The sequence below is a fragment of the Echinops telfairi genome, unplaced genomic scaffold (assembly GCF_000313985.2).
Source record: "Echinops telfairi isolate 266 unplaced genomic scaffold, ASM31398v2 ScPeMD7_7468;HRSCAF=8506_0, whole genome shotgun sequence".
Taxonomy (NCBI): Eukaryota; Metazoa; Chordata; class Mammalia; order Afrosoricida; family Tenrecidae; genus Echinops; species Echinops telfairi.
This window is the reverse complement of record NW_022111369.1, coordinates 13,736,313-13,758,448: the sequence shown is the minus strand read 5'-3', so window position 1 is coordinate 13,758,448 and position 22,136 is coordinate 13,736,313. Positions and strand designations below refer to the sequence as shown.

General features: G+C 37.9%; 1 protein-coding gene across 1 annotated transcript in view; it reads right to left on the bottom strand.

The window, feature by feature from the left end:
• The window catches only part of CENPE (centromere protein E), a 78,734-nt gene that overhangs the window by 16,609 nt on the left and 39,989 nt on the right, over positions 1–22,136 (bottom strand). Inside the window, exons 28-43 of the mRNA XM_045284326.1 lie at positions 21,802–21,818; positions 20,869–21,027; positions 19,680–19,964; positions 18,173–18,463; positions 17,863–18,021; positions 17,447–17,734; positions 15,703–15,984; positions 14,877–15,035; positions 13,884–14,174; positions 12,956–13,114; positions 12,507–12,797; positions 10,881–10,985; positions 6,965–7,183; positions 5,070–5,267; positions 3,983–4,186; positions 1,884–2,102 (exon numbers count right to left, since the gene is read on the bottom strand). Of these exons, the coding sequence (XP_045140261.1) occupies positions 1,884–2,102; positions 3,983–4,186; positions 5,070–5,267; positions 6,965–7,183; positions 10,881–10,985; positions 12,507–12,797; positions 12,956–13,114; positions 13,884–14,174; positions 14,877–15,035; positions 15,703–15,984; positions 17,447–17,734; positions 17,863–18,021; positions 18,173–18,463; positions 19,680–19,964; positions 20,869–21,027; positions 21,802–21,818 (3,326 nt within the window). The remainder of the gene's footprint in view (positions 1–1,883; positions 2,103–3,982; positions 4,187–5,069; positions 5,268–6,964; positions 7,184–10,880; positions 10,986–12,506; positions 12,798–12,955; positions 13,115–13,883; positions 14,175–14,876; positions 15,036–15,702; positions 15,985–17,446; positions 17,735–17,862; positions 18,022–18,172; positions 18,464–19,679; positions 19,965–20,868; positions 21,028–21,801; positions 21,819–22,136) is intronic.

Genomic DNA, 22,136 nt, shown 5'->3' with positions numbered 1-22,136 from the left:
ATAGCATCCCACTTCATGGAGGCACCTTTGTTTACTTAGTTACTGTGGCAGTTACATAATCTCCTGTCAATTTAAGCCAGCGGCTCTCAACCTGTGGGTCGCAACCCTTTTGGAGGTCGAACGACCCGTTCACAGGGGTCGCCTAAGACCATTGTAAAGCATATAAATATTTCGCAATATATAATTACATATTGTTTTGTGATGAATCACTATGCTTTAATTATGTTTTATTATGTTAAATTTGTAACAATGAAAATACATGCTGCATATCAGATATTTACATTATGATTCACAACAGCAGCAAAATTACAGTTATGAAGTACCAACGAAAATAATTTTACGGTTGGGCGTCAACACAACATGAGGAACTGTATTAAAGGGCCGTGGCCTTAGGAAGGTTGAGAACCACTGACTTAAGCGAAGGCGTAGTCTAGCCTGTCATCAGGCCGCAGCTTGATGGCCTCATTTGGAGGCGCAATGAAGATAAATAGCTCACAGGAGGCCAGACCCACTCTCTCTGCCTTCCCTTTCTTGCTGTGGAGACACTGAGAGGGCGGTAGAAGACACGTGGAGATCCCTACAAGTGTTGAGATGCTTCCAGCTGCCTCCAGCTCCACAAGAGCTTCTACCCAACTCATCTTCCTGCATTCTGCATCATTGCCAGGCTGTGTGAGTCTAAAGAGGAATTTATGTACGGTATTAGTATAGGACATACGGACTAATATCAGACTTATGGACTTGATCTGGACTGAGTTGGGATGGCTTCTTAATATACAATTACTCTTTGCTATAAAGCTCTCTCTTACACATATATGAGTGTTAATCAATTTGTTTCTCTAGTCAACCCAGGCTAACAGTTACCTACTAATACACATTAAGGTTCCTTAAAGATTGCTGAAAGTACAGATTAATGTAGGATAAATGTAAGTGCTTAAATTTGTTCATATTTTTAAGGTACTTTTTACTTTGTCCTTTGAAATGTCTTTTTTCCCCCTCCAACCCACTTGGTATTTATTTTTGCTAAATAAAAAGAATTTGGCTAGCCAGTTTTTCAAGATAGCAAGTCATGCTACAAACAAACTATGTTTTTTCTTGGGTTGAGCGTTCCAATTATCATATGGTGAATTATCATAGTTATTGCTTGTATGACTTAATTATATTAGCATATATTTTATAATGGTATAGGGTATGTCCTAGGGCTTTAGAAGAATTTCCTCTGTCTTACTGTTTATCTTACAGTTTGCCTCTTTTTTATTTCTACCAGCTGCCTTAAGTCTGTAGTCGTGAGTACATCAGAGAACTGCATGCTACTGCTCTTCTATATTCCATTCATCAATCATTAATTATTAAACTAGTGTTTGAGTAAGATAATGATTTGAGTGGTATAATTTGATAAGATAATGTTGTTAATAAAAGCACTTAGTTTGGTAAAAATGATCAATTGTAATTTACTCTGAGGTTCTCCACTAAGTGATTATGTTACAATAAAAGAAAGCGATATGTTTGTTCATGTTTAGACTCTAAAATAAGGGTAACTAATAAAGTAATTATAAAAACCATTTACTGTACTGATTCTTGGATACTTGTGGTAACATAGCAGGTTAATCTATGTAAGAATCCTGTTTCACTTTGTCTCATACTTTTATTATAACTAAATTAATCAACATTAAATTATGTTATATAAATTAAGTAACTAAATTATCTGTGAGGGAATTCAGACTCATAATTCAAAGGTGACAGTCACAATAGAACTATATTTTAAAAATAAGCCCATCTTGGAACCAAAAATTATGTCCACGTTCCCTTCAATACTGCATTATAAGGATGCCTCTTGAAATCTGCGCACATATACAGGTACGAACACCTGGTACCAATCATCTAACCTCTGAGGCTAGTTGTGTAGGTCTTGAAGTAACAGGTCGATCCCCATCATTTTCTGCAGCAGCATTAACAACAGCACGGGACGTCCGAGAGGTCTTCCTACTCTGGTAGTTCTTGCGCATCCTTTCAGTTCCCTCTCTCATCGCTCTCAGGTCACGTTCCCATTCTTTGGCTGTGGCAGCACTGCTTTCTTCAAACTCCGTGGATTCACTCATGATGGCCTATTGAATGGCAACACATTATTGAAACTCTTACGTGAATTACTAGATTAATATTACTATTAATATTCAATATATTAATATATTCAATATATTAATATATCCAAATTCTTGAAGAACAACCAGAAATTCACAATTTTGAAAATTCTAGAATAGGACACTAAAATAATGTAAACATCTTTTTTTGTGGCTTCTATCAGTTTCTGAAATTTCAGGATGTTGGATGTTAAAGATGGGAATAAAAGAATAAGAACTGGAGAGGATTCATATTTATCTTTAAGATAAAATCTTACTTTATTCAGTCAGTACTTACATGTAAAGAGGGAACTGAAGATTTGCGCAGTTAAGCCATTATATGTGATGGCTAATGACAAAATATTAGCTGACATCTAATAGCAGTGTACATTTCGTAGACTTAACAGTGACCTATTTTCCTGTGTCCTGCCAAGCCTTAAAGTTTATGGGAAAAATAACTCATTGGCTTTTTGTGATTAATCCAAAAATCTTGTTTTTTCTGTGTAGGAACAACAACCAGTTCATTCTCATTTACATCTGACAATATCCTGAATGCCTTACTGTTATTTCTCCAGGTGTTAGAAAAAGTTATATACCTTTCCTGATCCACATCAGCGATAGCCCCTATACTTCTTGATCATAGCTGGGCCTTCAATATTATTTTAAAGAACCCTACTTAATTACATCAAAATTATCTTATTCGAATACGGATTTTTTTGTGTGTCTGCTTCTGTTGACAGTAAAAAAAAAATTTAATTGCCCATTTAATATTTGCTATCTCTGGCTATTCACAAAATGAAATTAACTATCTATGAAGACACTTGTTTAAAGCACTGCATTGTATATCAATGTGATTTAAGTAACGTTCCCAGATGAAATTAAAGCATCAGAAATTTTTAATTTGAAAACACAAAATATAAAAATAAACCTTGGAAGGAGTAATATTAATCTAGCATCTTATGGGCTAATTTCATATATAACAAGCAGCCTATTGATTAGCATATGTTTTAACAGGTACATAGGGCTGCTTCAGAAAGCAGAAACGAACATTCTGACAACTGAAAAGTCAAACATATGAACAAACTTACCTCAACCAACTGCCCTCAGGAGCAATGATTAAAAATCACAGTTTGTACCCCAAAGATGAAAGATATTATAAGGGGCTTCAGAAAATTCACAGAGAACAAGGAATGAAAAGGTCACGGAATTTCCCTAAAATTTTTTGGAAGCCCCTCATATTGATAGTAAGAAGCCCAGAAACAATTGTAACCAGTCAGGTGTCAGTTCTGCCTACACAGCTGCTAATGCCTGTGTTCCTGAAATAGGCCCTTCTCATTTCGTCTAAGGCGATAGCCCATCTACTACTATTCCTGTTTCCAAACTTCTTTGGTGCCTACTGCTTCTTTTTCATAAGAAAAAAAATAAGCTCAGCGCCCGTTGGCAATGAAAGCTTTCTGTATAACAGTCTATAATCTAAGGTACGTGGAGGGTCTGCTTTTGCAGCCCCTGGACCATTCTGGGGGCAGTACCATCCACTCCGGGAACACCTGAGGCAGTGAGGGGAACAGGCTAGATTCCTACAGAATCAGTGAGGAGAAGGGATGTTGCCAAAACGAGCCAAAACTTAACAAACAAACTGATTAGCAATGACTTTGTTACATTCTTTAAAAATACAAATTGATGTGTATCTAATCATCTTGAAGCATGATATCCCAGAGGAAGAACATGGTAATCTTATACATAGAACATTTAAGAATATATTAAAGAAAACATTTAAAATTAAGTTGTTCTAAGTCCATTTAAGAATGAGAAGTTTTAGCAAACAACAAACAAACAAAAAAAGCAGCACAATAAAAATGACTACTTACAATTATTTTGTTATTATAGAAGTTATTCACTTGACAAATCCTATCATTTTCTTGTTGGAGGTCATTTTGTAGTATTTCTATATCAAAACCAGCAGTTAACCATTCTTCCAAAAACCGGGTCATTTCTTTCCTCTTTTCCAGTACTTGTTGAAATTCAGTCTTTATGCTGAGGAAGTCATTTTCTGAAAAGTCTTTGAGAATTTCCTGTGTGAAAATAAACATCAAATCACCTGAGCATTAAGACAGTTTTTATTGAAATACTACCTATATATGTCATTAAAAAGGAGAAAATACTTTGCTGAAAACTCTTCCTTAACATTTTAAAATAAACTAAAACTAGAAATAATTCTAACTTGAAACTGCATTCTAGATAGCTGTATAAAAATTTGGCAATATAGACTAAGTGGCAGAGGTTTTTCTCAATTTTCTGCTAGAATAAAGACTTATCAGAATGATAAGACAAAAATTACAATACTGAAGTGTTTCTAGATTTGGATTTTCTGGTACATTAAAGCAGAAGCCCTGGTAGTGTAGTGGTTGTGTTGGGTTGTGATCCACATGGACAGCAGTTCAGAACTACCAGCAGCTCCGTGGGAGAAAGACTGGGCTTTCTACTCCCATAAAGAGTCACAGTCTCGAAACCCACAGGGGCTGCAGGGAGTCAGCACTGAGTCAAGGGCAGTGAGGTTGGTTCTGGTTTGGTGCATAGAGGAGAGCTTACAGGCAGCATGGGACTTGGCAGTCAACCTCACCGCTGAAAACAGTGAGACGCTCCATGAGAAGATGTTACAACAAGAAAGTTTGTGACCCAGCAACAGATGTAGAGTCTTAGAAGGCATTTGGAAATGACTGAAGTTCCATCAATTTCCACCTGCTAACATTTACCAGTTTCTCTGTATCTGTGGAGGTAGGAAGGGAGGAAATCCAGTACGTGACGCTCTTTCTGTCTGGCCAATACCTTATGCTGCAACCTATTTTCAGCTTCTAATAAATGAAAGTGGCTTGAGCTACATGAAAGGTACTTTCCTACTTGGGAAAAAAAAAGAACTTAAAATCTACGTGAGTTTGTATTTTAAATAAATTATACCTCAATATGTAGATCCATATTCTGGCTTAGTTTGAGATCCACGTGTTCACTGGATGGCCAGTCACAGTCTTGTTGAAGGTGCTGCATTTTAATTAGCAGTTCATTTTGCTTTTCCACTTCACCAGTGAAATCCATTTCAAGCTTATTGATGGCTTCATGGTGTTCCTCCTTTATCTTTGCAATAAGGCTTAACACATACTTACAGAAAAAAAATCAACAAATTGGGAAGGGAAACTTTGATCAACTTTAGCGGATGTTCTAAACTCTCAGGATGTGAGGTGGGATGGTTCTTTTGACTACCCATGTTCCCTTAATAGAGAAGGAAATGACTTCTATGCCCAACTTCCTTCTCGTGGCATCTGGGGAAAACAACCCCAAACCTCTACTTTCACAGTCGTGATCTACTACATCTCCAAGATGCTCTACAAGTGCTTCAATTCCATTAGAGTTAAAATGCAACACGATCCATTTTCCTACTATTGTTTTCTTTTGTTCTTTTTTTAGTTAATGCCAACACCTATCATCACCAGGTTTTCTCAGCTAGATACTTGAGATTTATTTTCAATACGCCCTCCTCCTTTCCACTTCGACAGGGCAAACTAGAGAGTATAACATGCTTCAAGTCTGCGTGGCTTCAAGGTGACAGTCATTTGAATGCCCTGCCCTAAGCCCATGGATCTAAGGAACAAGTCCTAGATCTCAGAGAGACAGGATCCGTGGAAGGATATCAGCCAGGGGGGCACTTTATCTAGAGAGTACATACTACTCCCTACTTTAGTTTCCATCCTTCCTCAATTTCTTATAAATCTGGTCTCTTCCCCACTACTAAACTATTCTAGAGAGGTCACCAATGGTTTGCATAATTATCATTTTGAGGAGGCATTTAATGGCAACACTATACACAGAGCTAGCTAAGTTTCCAATCTGGGACGCGGCCCTGACATCTACTACCAGTTATGTGGACTTAACTACCAGTTTAGGTTGTCAAATGTTTCTTTAATGCATCTCTTCCTCCCTTTTCTACTGCACTTCCCCAGTCTTACTGACAGAATAATTCAAAGATGAAAATCAATCAATCAATGAAATCAGTTGTTGTTGAGTTGATTCTGACTTCTGGTGACCCATGTATGTCTGAGAAGAACTGTGCTCCCCAGGGTTTTGGATAGCTGTGGCTTTATGGAATAGATCACCAGGTCTTTCTTTTGAGGCCCCCCTGGGTGGGTTGAAGCCACCAGTCTTTTGGTATCTTTGCATCTACTCGTTTGTTCCTTTTATAGGACTAACCCCAGTCCACTGTGATCAAGAGGATGCAGACTCACTGCCAGCCCAGAGACCCGGGTTCTGAGACTGTAAATCTGTATAGGGGCAGACAGTTTCATTTTCCTCATGAGGAGTAGCTGGTGAGTTTGAGCCTCCGGCATTGTGGTTAGGTCAATGCCCATCCCAGAGCACCAAGTCACCTCCAAGGGCAGTTTGTTGTGTTCCTCCCACCACTACTTATATCTATCCAATGGCCCCCCCATCATCTACCAGTGAACTTTAGGATCAGCCTCTGGCTTTCACTATAGTCACAGTTTGTGTCGCTTTCTATGTGGTATTTCACAGAGCGTATTTCTCTCACTGCACTCATTACACGTGCATGTCTGCCTCACCTACTGAACTATGAGACAGCATTTATTTCTATCTCCTGGGCAATGGCTAGGCTCATATACAGAGCTCAGGTTCTGACAATAAATGAAGAGGTTCTAGGCGCATGGAATATCTGCACAGGGCATAACGCAGAAGTAAATACATTACTATCAAATATGCCAATTCCCAGAGCAGAATTGAAATAATTTTAATTTTTTACTTAAACTTACAGACATTTATAAGGATATTACTCCAAATGGTGGTACCTTAAGTTTCTCCATGATTCTATGGAATTCTGTGGAACATCGCTGGTTGACAGTGAGAAGTTTCTGAATCTGTTTGGTTTGTGAATATGGAAGTGAAAGCTTTGCTTTTACTTTAACTGAAAGCTCTTTTTGGATTTCAATTTCTTTTTCCAAATCAAGAGACAACATATTCAAGCACTCATAACGAGTATCTATCTCTGAGTATTTCTTCAGAAGTCCCTAAAGAAAATAAGAATTAAATGAACAATTCAATAAATGATCTCAGTCTTAGAATTGTAGTGAAATTTACACTTTAAAATTTAATAAATATAACAATAACAAGAAATCACCATTGTTTTCATGTATTTCCTTTTTAGTTTTTTGCTTAGGCATATAGGCAGACATACAAATATAATTGGGATTATAGCTTATATCATTTTATAAACAACTTTTATTGATTACTTTTTATGATATTTTAAAGGACTACCAAATCCTATGTTTGAAATCTGTTTTTGCTTAATAATATGCAAAATGGATAAATACTTCTACTTGTTTTCTACATTATTGGCACATACATCTAGATTTTGCTACTAAAATACTATCACACAGGGATCTTTAGTCACATATCTTTTATTTCCAATAACTTTCAAAGGAAATATTCTTTAAAATAAATTTATTAGATCAAAGCCACTAACAATCTAAGGAAAAATAGGCTAAATTATTCTCACAAAGGAGTAACCTGACAAAATGAAATATTAAATACACACCCAAACATATGTACACCATCACTAACAACTTAAGAACACCTCATTGCTATTTTCACTCCATCTTTCTATCATTCCTTCATTCCTCCTGTATCAAACTCTCAAGTTCAGTGCCTCCATGACATTACACTGCTCTTATTTAACCCCTAAGAACTATTTTTCCCAACACCGTTTATTGATTAGTCTAATTTAATCCTTTCAATAGCTTTGTGATGCTTTCCTTCTTACATTCTCTGTGTACACACATATACCCCTACTTTGAATTACCTTATCTGATCTAACCAAAGAAAGGTTTGTGGCATAGTGGGTTACACACTGGGCTGCCTACTGCAAGGTCAGTGGTTCAAATCCCCCAGGTGTTCTGTGGGAGAAAGAGGAGGCATTCTGCTCCTGTAACGATTTAGCTTTGGACACGCACAGCGGCACTTCTACTCTGTCCTGTAGGGCCGCTACGAGTCGGAATTGACTCAATGGCACTGGGAAGCTGTGTTTGACTCAACGAATGTGCACTTACGCTAGTATAAGGACTATTCTAATCACTACAGCTATACTGTACGTCCAAACTCACCGTCACTGAGTTGGTTTCAACTCACAGCAGCGACCCTGCAGGGCACAACAGAACTGCCTCTTTGGGTTTTTGAGGCTTTAAATCTTTACGGAAGTGGGCAGCCTCATCTTTCTCCCCAGGACCTGGTGACCAGCAGCTCCTGATGCCCCAGCGCCCCACTCCTGGCTCCATAAAACTCTAACCTCGTCAACCAAGAACACCCATGATTTGAGTGGACACTGAAAAATCTGAAGAGAAATGAGTAAATTCAATCTAGTATATACTGCGGCTTACAGCTGAGTATTAGCTTATGTCTATAGTAGGTAATGTGAGTTAATGGATAAAACGTAAGTGTCTACAAATCAAACTGGCTATTGGTCAGTGTGGTACAGCCACTTCACACATTTTCATTATCCTCTTAGAATCCCAGAGTTTTCTAACTTCAAGTCAGAGAGTCCAACTTCTTCCTCTGCCACTTACTGACTGCAAAAGTCATTGAAGCCAATTCCTCAAGTATACAGAGTACAGTAATTAGCACAATCACAATAATTACCTTCTACATTTCTAGGGTCTTAGTTATATCTGACCATCTGTATACATTACATATATAAGGGGCTCCAAAAAGTTAATAGGAAATACAAATTATTATTTACTTCCATTTTCCCACACGCTTACAGTTCCTTTCTATAGAGACAGACACGTCACATAATAGTTTCTAATACAAACTACAAACTTCATCATTTGTTATTATTTGAAGGAAACAAAATTATACTTATGTTTCTATAGCCAAGTTTTAAAGCAAGTCAGATATGGGCCCAAATCCTGATTTTCCCCACCTACTAGCTGTGTGACCTTGGGCTGAATTCCTCTCCAAGCTGTAGTTTCCTTATTTCTAAATGGAGGAATATAAGCTCTCATGCGGTACAGCACCCAGTTCTCCCAAGAGTAGATTTGGACTCTTTGTGGCCCCATGTGTTCCAGAGCAGAACTGCGATCCACAGGGTGTTCAAAGCATATACTCTTTTGAAAATAATCAACAGGTCTTTCTTCTGAGGCATCTCTGGGTGGACTTGGACTTTTCTTTTCTTTTTCTTTTTAAATCATTGTATTGGGGCTCATGCAACTCTTATCATAATCCATACATCCATCCATTGTGTCAAGCACATTGGTACATTTGTTGCCATCATCATTCTCAAAACATTTGTTTTCTACTTGAGTCCTGGGTATCAGCTGCTCATTTTCCTCCTCCCTTCCCAAGCCCCTCCCCTCACAAACCCTTGATAATTTATAAATTATTATCATTTTGTCATGTCTTACACTGTCCGATGTCTCCCTTCGCCCACTTTTCTGTGGACTTGGACTTTTTAATGAATTGCCAGATGTGCTCTTTTCACCCCCAGGAACTTCCTGTGATGTGGTAGGCACTTATTGAACCTTAGCCCATAAGCTCAAACAGGCAGGCAGGTGACAGGTTTATTATAACACAAGGGATAAACATGTGAAGTTCAAGTTGTTACACACACCCGCCCCCGCCCCCCCGCCCCCCCTGCTTTGAGTCTACTATTCGGACTCATTGCAATCCTATAGGACAGAATACCACTGTTCCATAGGGTTTCTGAGGCTGTAAATCTTTAAGGCAGCAGATGGGCTTATCTTTCTCCCACTGAGCAGCTGGTGAGTTAGAACCACATACCCTCTAGCTAGCAGCCCAACACTTAACCTACCATGCCCCCCCAGGGATCCTGCAAGGTGCTACAATGATGTAATAAGCAACATTCTTAGTTCAGGGTCGTAAACAATTGAACAAGGGGCTTCTGAGACTAATGACTTTTCTGCTTTTAAGTAATTTACAGAAAAGCTAGTTGCTGACTAGCGTGAGATGTTAGAGTGGATTCCTGCCTTACATTTCAGGAGGAATCACATTTCCATTTGGAGCAGTCCTGTAGAAGCATTCCTTTGTACTTTTGAAACATGCACACTGGATGCTTGACTGCTGTCAGAAATGTGCTCAGTAATACAGCCATACACAAAGGAAAAATGTCCCACTCTTTGAGCATATCACACTCTAGCAGTGGGGTGACAGCAAACCCTGCTGGCTTTACTCCCAATATGTATTAGGAATTCAAACACTTTTCACTATTTCCACTGCTACCTTTCCGAACCAAGTACCAGCATCTCTGCTTGGATTATTGCAATTACGTTCTTCCTGCGTCCACTCTGCCTATTCAACACAACAACCAAAAGCATCCCTTTAAAATGTTAAGCCATGCCCCTTGATGTCAAAACCCTCCTGTAGCTCTCTACCGCAGGGTAAAACCCAGCGCCACAGCCTGCCCCTGTCCTGCCAACTCTGACCCCATTTCTCTCTCTGTTGCACCTCGAATGAAGCTCCTACCTCAAGGAATTTGGACTTGCTGCTCTCTCCACCTAGAGTAGTCTTCCACCGGGCCTCAAGCCGTAATTATCCTACTGTTTGTAAATGTATAGACTATTAATGTTTAAAAATATTAAGCATTATCAATTATTCCAAGGGAGTTGCTTTGATTCTTCTGAGCTTTAGAAAGCAATTGGAAGGGTACTAACATTCTTTTAAATGAATTAGTATTCGTTTAAATTAAATACTTACTTTTATCCTAAAGCACTTTTCTCTGAGGTTTTCCGTCAGGTGCTGCTTTGCATCACGCAGTGAACTCTGTTCATTTCTCGTTACTTCTCTGTGGCTCTGTGGGTCCTGCTTCAGTGTCAAGAAAGAAATAAGGCTTCAGCTACAAGTAACGCTCACAAGTGATGTTTGGTCATAGACATTGAATGTTTTTTTGACATTGTTTCTATAATAGAATTAAGTACTATTCATGTTACTAAAGCTCATGTTAAAAACAGAAAGCAAATTGATAGATAAAATCACTTAGTCTATCAGAAGTGACCTGAAACTCACTGGGAAAAGTAGTGGGAGAACCACATATTTTTCCGAGAGAGGATTTGCATAACTATCTTAATTGCCAATTAGGTTTCAGATTTATTTCTAGCTCCTAATCTTCCAAGTCTCTGCACTGTCAAGGTCACTGCCAGCTAAACGGACACAGTGGCGGCAACAATGGGCTCAAACATAGCACGGAATGGAAGGGGGCCCAGGACCAGGCAGCATTTCATTCTGTCTTACAGACCAAACCGACTCGATAGTATACAGCAATGACAATAACAACAAATACCCCAGCAAAACCACCGACACCATGTATGATACTCTAAACCACTGTGAGCACCCTGGTATAAAGAATTCACTCTGTATTTTGCATTTTTATTAAAAGTAACTTTTCCCCTCTTATCTTCTTCACTAGTTGCTAAAACAATGCCTGATTGGCCAATAAGTATTTGTTGAATAAATTAAATCACTTAAAAATTTTACTTAGAACCAACATAAAGATGAGTCTCAAATGCCTTAAGTTTTTGTGGGGATCGCAAATAAAATGAGAATGGAAAGCTGTTTTATATACAGATCTCATACAACTTTCTGAATTTTCTTCTTAGACAATGTAATTAAAATGTCAAAGACCTACGATTCTTGATATTAATAAGCAATGACACTGGAACTTCTTTGCACACTCATTTTGTCTTTTGTCATTCTAATTTCATAATAAGTACCAGACCTCTAGGACTCTGTCATGAGCAGGGGAAGGGAACTTAGGTTTACTCTCTAAGACCTTAACCCTTCAAATATCTATCCATGGACAATAATGCTATCTCATTGAGGACAAGCAAGAAGAAATGAAAAAAAAGAAGCAGAAATGTTCTCAACTGATTGTAGTAATGATTCTTGATATGACATGTGAGTTATATGGCAATAAAACAGTTCAAAAGATACTTCAAGATGAATCAAAGGTCTAGGGTTTTAATTTACTCATTCCCTTTTTTCTAACATGTACTATGACAAAGTGATATTTTAATGAAATAAAGTTTTTAGGCGTTAAATAAAAAGAAAATCATGCTATCTCGTGGTTTAATTAAGCTTTTAAAAAACCAGCTTTACTTAACAAGTCTTTTGAATTTAAGAGGCCATCTCTGGAAAAACATTTTGGCTTCGTTTAAAACTATTTCCTACTTGCGCAAGAAATTATAGTAATAGATTTCCCACTATTTTCTTTTATTATCATTTACTGTTTGTAAGTACTTTAGAGGGAAAAAAATGCTGTAAATCTTTTAAAAAGAGAGTAATTCTTATAAATAGATACGAATCAGGGGAAAATTCCAAACTCACTCTAGCTATAATTTCTTTTAAGGCTTCTCTGAATTGGTTTCTCTCCATTTTGAGAGACTCATTTATTCTCTTTAGCTCATCTCTTTCCTTAGCTATAATTTTGATTTCTTCACAGTTTTCATGAAGTTTCTTAGTCAAATGCAAGTTTTCCATATCCAAATTTTGCATAGATAAATACTGGGACTCAAATTGATTCTTCAACTCTTCCATTTCATTCACCTTTTTCTTAATTTTACTGATATCTTCTTTCAATTTAAGAAGTTGGAGTTCTTTTTTCTGAACTTCTTGGATCTTGAGATAATTATAGAACAAGTTAGAAGTCACACAGAGTTCCTTCAAAGAAGGAAAAAACTGTTTTTGTTATATACATATGCATGTCTATGTCTGTACTTCTCATTCTGCAAATCATTCTGGACAGTGACTCTAAAGAAAAACAAATCAATACATACCCTTTTCTGTAATTCATCTTTTGATTTATCTAATTCCTTTTGAATAGTTGAAACCTGGGCAGTCTTTTCTGAAACTTTTTCTTTGTACTTATCAATAGCTTCCTGGTGTTCTTTTAAATACTTGCGAGCCGTTTTCAGTTCCTGTTGTGTTTCTAGATCCTTTATTATTAGGGGAAATTGAGAAATGTTATAAACAAATTAACCTATCAATGAATTATTTAAAACAAATTAAGAAACATCAGAGTTAAAAATCATCACCACAGATTGATGAGGGCAACAGCTGTACATATGTGCTTGATTCAGTGGATGTATGTATGCACTGTGATAAGATTGTACGAGCCCTCAATACAATAAAAAAAAAAATAATGAGGGTAACAAATGTACAAATGTGCTTTACACTATTGGTGTATATATGGATTGTGGTGAGTTGTATGAGCCCCCAGTAAAATGACTTTAAAAAAAATCAGCACAAAAAGCCAAAGCAAAAACATCTACAATTCAAACACTTCAGTAGGAGGTAAAGTGAAAGCTTCTATTCCGAGTGATTACCCCTCAGTTCTGCTCCTGGTGGAATCTGCCCCTCGCTTTGCTCTCTTCACCTCCTTTGGATTTCTTTGAGTCAACCTCACATAAAGAGCACCCTATTCTTATACTTAGTATTCAATTAGACAGGTAAATCCAACTTAGCCAGTGTCTCAATGGGGATTCCTTTTAGCTTTTTGGTCACCACAAATAATGCTACTGTGAACATTGTAATTTTGCCCAAATGTGTGAACATATATTGTTAGAATAAACTACTAGCAGCTGTATGCTGTAGCAATTGCATGCACTGATAGACTGAAATAAATATTGTGAAACTCCTTCAAAGGCTACAAAACGCACAGCTCACTGAGTCTGGTTCCTGAAGAGGCGGAAAGACCCCACTCACTCTGGCTGTGACTTCTCGCAGGTCCTCCTGGAGCTGCTCCAGCTCCAGCTTGAGCATTTCCTCCACTCTCTTCAGCTCGTCTCTTTCTTTCATCACACACTTCTTTTCTTCGAGATGTTCGTGGAGTTTCTGAGCCAAATTTAAATTCTCCATTTCTATTTTATCCAGAGTCAAACTTTGGGCCTTTAATTGTTTCTTCAATCGTTCCACTTCAGATATCTTTTTCTGGGCCTCACTGACATCTTCTTTTAACTTACGAAGTTGGTGCTCGTTTGCCTTCTGTTCTTGGATCTTAAGATAACCACAATAAAATATCAGGGTATAGAGTGTTTTTAAGGAAAGGTTAAAAAATAGTTCTAAATGATTGACAGTAGCCTTTCTATGTCATTCTTAATAATAGCTTACATAATTCCAGAGAATTTCTTTCCTAAACGTATGAATTCATAGCTCCACTCATCTCAAATGATTATCTCTATGCAACCGTAATCTACATGATTAAATAGAACATTTCTAGCACCCTCTGCAAGAAGTTCTAACCTTTCTCATCCTAGATCACTTTCACGGCTATTGAACTTTGTATATAAATGGAATTCTGGAGTGTGCAGTGTTGTGTCTGGCCTTGACCCAAAATAATACCTGTATGACTCACCTATGTTGCTATAAATCCCAGTAATTTGTTCTTAAAAACACACACATGAAAATCACTAGGTAGTATTTGTTGGTAGAAATATATCAGAAAGTATTTCAATATTCAGTAGACAGGTAGTTGGCTTTTTAAGTTTTTGCTATTATGATTAAACCATTTGTGAAGTTTTGTACATTTCTTTTGTGGAAATATACATTCTTTTCTGTTAAGGACACACCCAACCAGAGGAAGTACTGAACTCTGAGAAGTAGTTTTCAAGATAGTGGACTGTGTGAGATCCTCAAGAGCTGTGAGGTTCAAGTCAATCAACTGTGCACTCAAATGAAAGCTCACTCCTCCCAGCATACCTTTTCCTGTAACTTAGCATTTGACGCTTCTAGATCCTTTTGCATATTGAGCATTTCATCTGCCTTCTCAGAAACAATCCACCTGAGTCTATCAATGTTTTCCTGGTTCGCTTTCAGATGCATGTGAGCAATTTTTAGCTCCTCTTGCTTTTCTAGATCCTTTATTGTCAGAGAAATCTCATGAATACAAACATATAAGACTATTAGCCATCTCTCTTTTTTAATCTTAATGCTAATTAACAAGAAGTTTGAATAAAAGAGACATTCTCTTGTGAAAAAAAACTTTTACTTTCTACTCTACATCTTTATTGCTGCTGGAAAGTTCTAGGACTTTCCATTCCCCGTCTCCTCCTCCCTATGCCCTAAACCCTACTTTCCAGAGTCAAACACACTGCACACAGACGATTCTGCAGCTTGCTCTTTTCTCCCGGTGTTATCTTGGGCTTCCAGATTGGGTCATTCAAATCTATTATTTTATTTTTTTACATGTTGCACAATAGGTGAGATATAATGCGTGTTTACCAGTGTCCTTGGGCTGGCCATTAAGGCCATTTCCAGTTTTATACTGAGAGCCACTGCAATAAACGACCTTGTGAGCTGTGTTTTCTTTTTTCCCTTCTATATTTTAACAACTGAGTCATTACATATGTAGCCTAAATTCCATGGAGAAAATGTTAGTTTCGAAATTAAAATTTTTCACAAATACTGATTTATCGTCCTAAATGATTATAGTCTCACCAAGACCATTGCACATTTTCAAAGAAGTGTTACTTCTTGTAAGAAAAACCATCTTCTCTAGCTAGGAAGAGGAGTAGATGCTACTCACTTTAGTTTCTGTTTCTTGCAGGCTTTCTCTGAGCTGGTCTCTCTCCCTCTGGAGGAACGCCTGCCCTCGCCTCAGGTCATCTTTTTCCTTAGTGGCAGACCTCAGTTCGTCCAGGGTTTCATGAAGCCTCTGGGATAACTTCACCTTCTCCATTTCTGTGCTTTCCAGAATCGAGTTCTGGGTCTCTGACTGCTTCTTCAATTGCTCTATTTGGTACATATTTTCCTTGAGAGCATTTTTTACCTTCAGAAGTTGATGTTCTTTCTCTTGAAGTTCTTGGCACTTGAGATAATCAGACAACAGTTTTAGATATAGGTAGATGTAGATAAAACCCTTTAATAATAGTTTCTAAATTGCAGGAGCAAATCTCTGGTCCTCAACTTTGAGTTAATTCATATCCCATTTCATTACACAAAACTTAGTTCAAACTCTTAGTCACTAAGTTAACACTGCTAAAAATATAAGATACCTGTGCTTTTAAGGAAGCATTTGAATTCTTCAAATCCATTTGCATGTTTGATATTTTATCTGTCTTCTCTGAAACAATCTCTCTGAGTTTATCAATAGTTTCTTGGTGCTCTTTCAGATGTAGATGAGCAATTTTTAGTTCCTCTTGTCTTTCTAGTTCCTTTATGGTTAGGAAAATTTGGCAAATCAAATCATCAAAGGATATCCTTGAGTATCTTAATGTCATGTTGGTTTTATAAAGAATAACATACACAAAAATACATTCAGAGTAATAGAATTCTGGCTGTATACAAAGATATAGGGCTAAAAATAAAAGTTCCTCCATTACCAGGCCTTGCACTCCCAGCCTTCTAAATCACTTTTAAACAAGCTCTCTAACAAAACCTCAATTAAAATTTTATTTTTTAAGATGCAATACAGCAGTCCATAGTGTGAATTTGCAACATTCCTTTAAACTAAAAAAACTCACTACTGACTCATAGCAACCTTATACAGCAGAGTATAACTGCCCCACAGGATTACCAAGACTGTAAAACTAGGTAATCAGACTGCCACATCTTTCTCATGTGCAGGAGCTGTGGGATAGACCTGTTGACCTCTTCAGTTAGCAGCCAGGTGCTTTAGCCAAAGTAGCAGCAGAAGACCTTCTTTAACCAATCCCTTATTAATGGATAGATAGAAGTCCCCCAATTTCGTTGTATACGTTGTCACTGTAACTTACTGCAATGACGATCCTTCAACAAATATCCTTGCACAATTGTGTAAATGAATGTGTACAGGACAGCTACAATGGGACTGCCTTTAGGGTCAATGAAGAAGCATATTGGAAAATTTGAAAGACTTACTAAGTATCCCTTCTCCTATCTTCTCTAAGGGTTAGATCAATTGACATTCCCACCAACTCCACTGCCCATTCGTAATCATCTCCACATTTTAATTGAAAATGTATACATTGTTTTCTTTCATAAAGGATATGAGGAACACAACAATCAGATATCATCTTCCCAGTGAAGACAACCTACCTTTGCCTGTAATTCAGCATTAGAAATTTCTAAGTCCCTCTGTATATTTGTTACTTGATCTGTCTTCTTGGAAATGTCCCTGGTGAGTATGGCAATAGTTTCTTTGTGCTCACTCAGATGCATATAAGCAGTGTCTAGTTCCTCTTTTGTTTCCAGTCCCTTTATGATGAGAGCAAAATGAATCATAATCAAGCTTAAAAAATAATCATCATCACCATCTTTTGTTGTTTATCCAAAAACCTAAGTAAACTTACTTTAGCTACGATTTCACTAATATTTTCTTTGAGTTGATCTCTCTCCCTTTGAAGGACCTCTTGCACCCTTTTCAGTTCGTTTCTTTCCATCGTTACACTCTTTATTTCTTCTTGGCTTTCCTGAAGTCGCTCAGCCAACTTGAGCTTCTCTGTTTCGACACTGTGTAGCAGTGAATCTTTGACTCTGAGTTGCTCCACCAGTTGCTCTTGTTCACTTACTGTTTCTTGTGTCTCACAGGTTCCTGTTACACTAAGTTGTTGTTCCTGTTTGTCACGAAGCTCTTCCATCTTCAAATAACAATAGCAGAAACATATTAGACATATACACTTTTTAAAGGGAAAAGATGTATAAAAAGACCGAGATTCTTTCCAGTGATTCCACATCTACCTCCACTATTTCCTCACTGTCAATTTACCTTTTCCTGCAATTCGGCGTTGGCTGCTTCCAATTCCTTTTGAATGCTTGCTATTTCAGTTTCTCTTTCTGAAACATTCACTCTCAACTCATCAATGGTTGCCTTATGCTCCTTCAGGTGCAAATGAGCAATTTTAAGTTCCTTTTCAGTTTCCAAGTGCTTCAGCGATAGTAAGAGCGAAATTAAAAAAATATTATAGAAACATTGTAACCACTACACTATAATTAACTCCTTTTCCACAAGTTTCTTACAAAAATATTTGCTTACAAATTACTTTAAGAAATATACAGGGAAAAGAACTGAAACCTACTTTACAGGTGAGTTCCCCTATGTCTTCTTTAAGTTGGTCGCTTTCAGACTGAAGAGCTCCTTGGAGCCTCTTCAGGTCATCTCTCTCTTTAGTGACAGACTTCACCTCATCGTCACTTGCTTGGAGTTCCTCAGCTAACTTGAGCTTTTCCATTTCTATTCTTTGCACGGTGGCATCTTTGGCTTTGAACTGCTCCTTCAGTTGTTCCATCTCACTCACCAGCTTCTCAGTTGCATTGTCTTTGTCACTCACACTGAAGGATTGCTCTTGCTTGTCTTGAGCCTCTTGGATCTTAAAGGAATCATAAAAAAAAAGATGGTTGGTAGCCTAGAGAATTTTTACTTTATGGGTAAGCGTCGGGATGCTTCCATAACAAGTAAGGCTGCTTCCAATGGATCAATCACAGGGTAGTCTCATCATCGTCCACTCTTGCATTATTTAGACAGCAAACACCTACCTACTGTTGTTCACATAAAATGGTATGTAGGATACACACGGCTTGTCTCTTTAAGACTTACAGGTCAGGAGGAAAGAGACATTCTGCTACTATCTGTTAACAGATGTGCTGGGCTCTCCAAGACTATTAGTGGCAAACTAAACCTATTGTGAGTAGTTTGGAAGGGCTTCCTGGAGGGGAGAAGCTGAGAGATGGAAGATGAGTGAGCTGCAACCAATGCGGGTACGGAAGTACTCTCAGTAGGAAAAAGCAGAACATCTGGAATTCATCATCGTCATCATAAAAGACTAATGTTGCTAAAGCCTGATGAGCAGAAGGAAAAATAAGTTGAAAGAAGTATAGAGAACAAGGACCAGCAGACTCAGTGTATCACGGCCATGTGAAGGATTCAGGTCTCTATTCTAAGAGTGAAAAGATGCTCTGAAGTGGTGTGAAGACCACTGGCACAAGCAGTTATGTGTTACAGAAAAGGTCGCTATGGCTCAGATGGGAAATGGATAACAGAAGGACATGAATGAGTGTGGGGGCCCGACTAGGAGGTTAGTGCAAAGACCCAGGGAAGGACTGATGGTGGCTTGGCATTAGCGAGGTAGACAGTGAAGCAGGAGCACACAGCTATGTAGACACACATATAGAATCAAGGTCTAGTGACTGGAGACTGGAGTGGGTGACAAAGATGACTTCTAGCTGAAACAATGAGGACCGTGGAAGTCCCTTTTGAGAGGTGGGCTAGAGGAGTAAGTTCAGAGAAAAGAAAATAAGGAACTTTTTGGCTTTCCCCTTTCATTTAACTTAGCATTGTTGTTTCCTATTCCATTTCGAATATGAGAAAATGGCTAACTTCCATGAAATATCTTCCCTTAGTTTCAATAGTTCTTTGTATTCATATAGTTGCACATGAACAGTTTTCATTGTTTCTAAGTACTGATACACAGTCATAAAATAAAAAAAAAAGATAGCGACATTATAACCTTAGTACAAATGCCTCTTTTTCCTATGACCTCATTCTTAGAAAACATTTACTAAATGGAGGAAAAAGAAAAAGCTTACTTTAGCCAAAGTTACTCTTATCTCCTCTTTCAACTGGTCACATTCAACTTGAAGGGTTTCTCTTATCATTTTCAGATCATCTTTCTCCTTAGTCATAGATTTTATTTCTTCGTGACCTTCTTGAAGTTTCGTCATCAACCCTAGCCTGTCCAGGTCTATGATTGCAGGTGCTGAACCTTTGTCTTTCAGTTGCCCTTCCGGTCGCTCCAGTTCACCTGTTTCCCACATTTCACTGATTCCGTTCACATTAGGAAGTGGCTCCCGTTCCACATGAAGTACTGGGCTCTTGGGATATCATACGTCAGCAAAGTTGGAATCCAGAGGTTACAATTTTTAAAAGGGAGAAGATCAGGATACGTCATACAACCATTGATTAACTGTAAACCTACAGGGCCACTTCAGGTCACCATTTCCTATGTACTCTTTCCCCCTTATTTCCCCTAAAATGCAATACGTTTGCGCCAAGCATAGTTTGTCATGACTTTCTTTCTAGCTTACATTCAAAAGGGAATCATTCTCTACCAGCACTCCCTGTACAAGTTCTTACCTTTACCCAGCTGATAATCTAACCAAGTGTGCACATATGTTTTCATTTCTACATGAGCTATTATTCACTACTGCTAGAGAAAAAGCATAGTTGCAGCCCAGTAAAATGGTTCTTACTCTCAGATCGGCCTCAATGACAATTTTCAATTTTTCTACCTATGTAGATGGATTCACCTTTTCCAAAATCATCAGTGATAGCATGCAATTTTGTACACCATATTCTACATGTATCATATTGGCAAATTTAGGACATTTTTACATGCTTATATTGGAGATACATGATAATATCTCATTAATACTCATGGTCTCAATGTCCACCAAACATGAGGCTTTTAAAATAGAGGGGTCTCGTTATCACAATGTTTCATGAACGCCATAGCATTTCCTTTTAACGGAAGTTACCTTATTCACACTTGTTTGCTTATCAGTTGCCTTCTTCCATTTACAAAGTAAGCTCTAAGAACACAGGGATTTAGTCCCACCAGATTTCCATCAGCTAGGGCTGTGCCTAGCACGGTAGGCCTTCAACAAATACAGGTCCAAGAAATTAACAAACTATAGCTACTTGCCTTTCTTTCCAACAGGGAGAAAGGAAGGAAGAAGGGGTAAAGGAGGGAAAAAATAAACAAATGAATCAATATACCTTTCCTTGTAATTCAGTATATTTTTTTCCCAAGTCCTTCTGAAGATTTATTATTTGAGTTGTCTTTTCAGAAACATTTCTTCTTAGTTCATCAATAGTTTCTTGATATCCTTTCAGATTCACGTGAGCAGACTTCAGTTCTTCCTTTGTTTCCAGGACCTTTATTAACAAATAAAATTTAGTGTCTATTACAGCATCATCCCAATACTGTCCCACTTATCCCTTCCAATTGGCTCAGATATTAATTTTTGTTGTTGGGGTTGAAAAAATACACAGCAAGACATCTAATTCAACAGTTCCTTCATTTAGAATTCATTAAGCTGATTACGTGGTTCCTCCCTCATCAACACAAGCTCACTGCCCCAGTCAGGTTCCTATCTAATTTTCGAATCATCGCCAATTTGACTTCATTTAGAACGATCTTAAAAGAGCACAATGCTTGGGCAGACATTCTTTATGAGATATGCTTTCATTTGACATGAGGAAAGCTTTAGGGGATATTTTTGGTTTAAGGTTTAAAGGGGATCACAGGGCAATAGTTTTAGGGGTTCACCCACCGTCTATGTCCCAAGAATTATAATTTAAGATAATTTCTGTATTTCCCTCCTTTTGATCAGGATTCTTCTATGGCAGTGGTTCTCCACCTTCCTAATGTTGTGACCCTTTAATACAGTTCCTCATGTTGTGGTGGCCCCCCCAACCATAAAATTATTTTCATTGCTACTTCACAACTGTCATTTTGCTACTGTTATGAATTGGGTAACCCCTGTGAAAGGGTCATTCGACCCCAAAGGGATCACGACCCAAGGGTTGAGCACTGCTGTTTTAACCTAATATCTGAGGCTCAATTCTGCTACCCAAAGAACCTTCGATAGTTTGCAATTTCATATAACTCTTCAAAAGACCCTTTAGTTTAACACTCAAAGAAAATACAGAGCTCATAAAAACACCTGATCAAGATGAAGTATAAAGTAATGTAATTCATAATGTGACCCCTGTGAAAGGGTTGTTCGACCAACAAAGGGGTTGCGACCCACAGGTTGATAACCGCTGTTCGATGGGGATTTTGTTCAAAATGTTCAGTAAAGGTAGCTAAGTACCATCCAATTCTTATGGTCTTATAGGAAATATGCAGTTGTTCATAGAGGCTATTAGCCACACATTCTGAATCCTCTGATTCTGGACTCTACTTGCCTTCTGTTGCTCTAGGCTGCAGAATAGAGACCAACTGTGGTTTGGATGGCTACTTGCAAGACCCTAGGTACTAG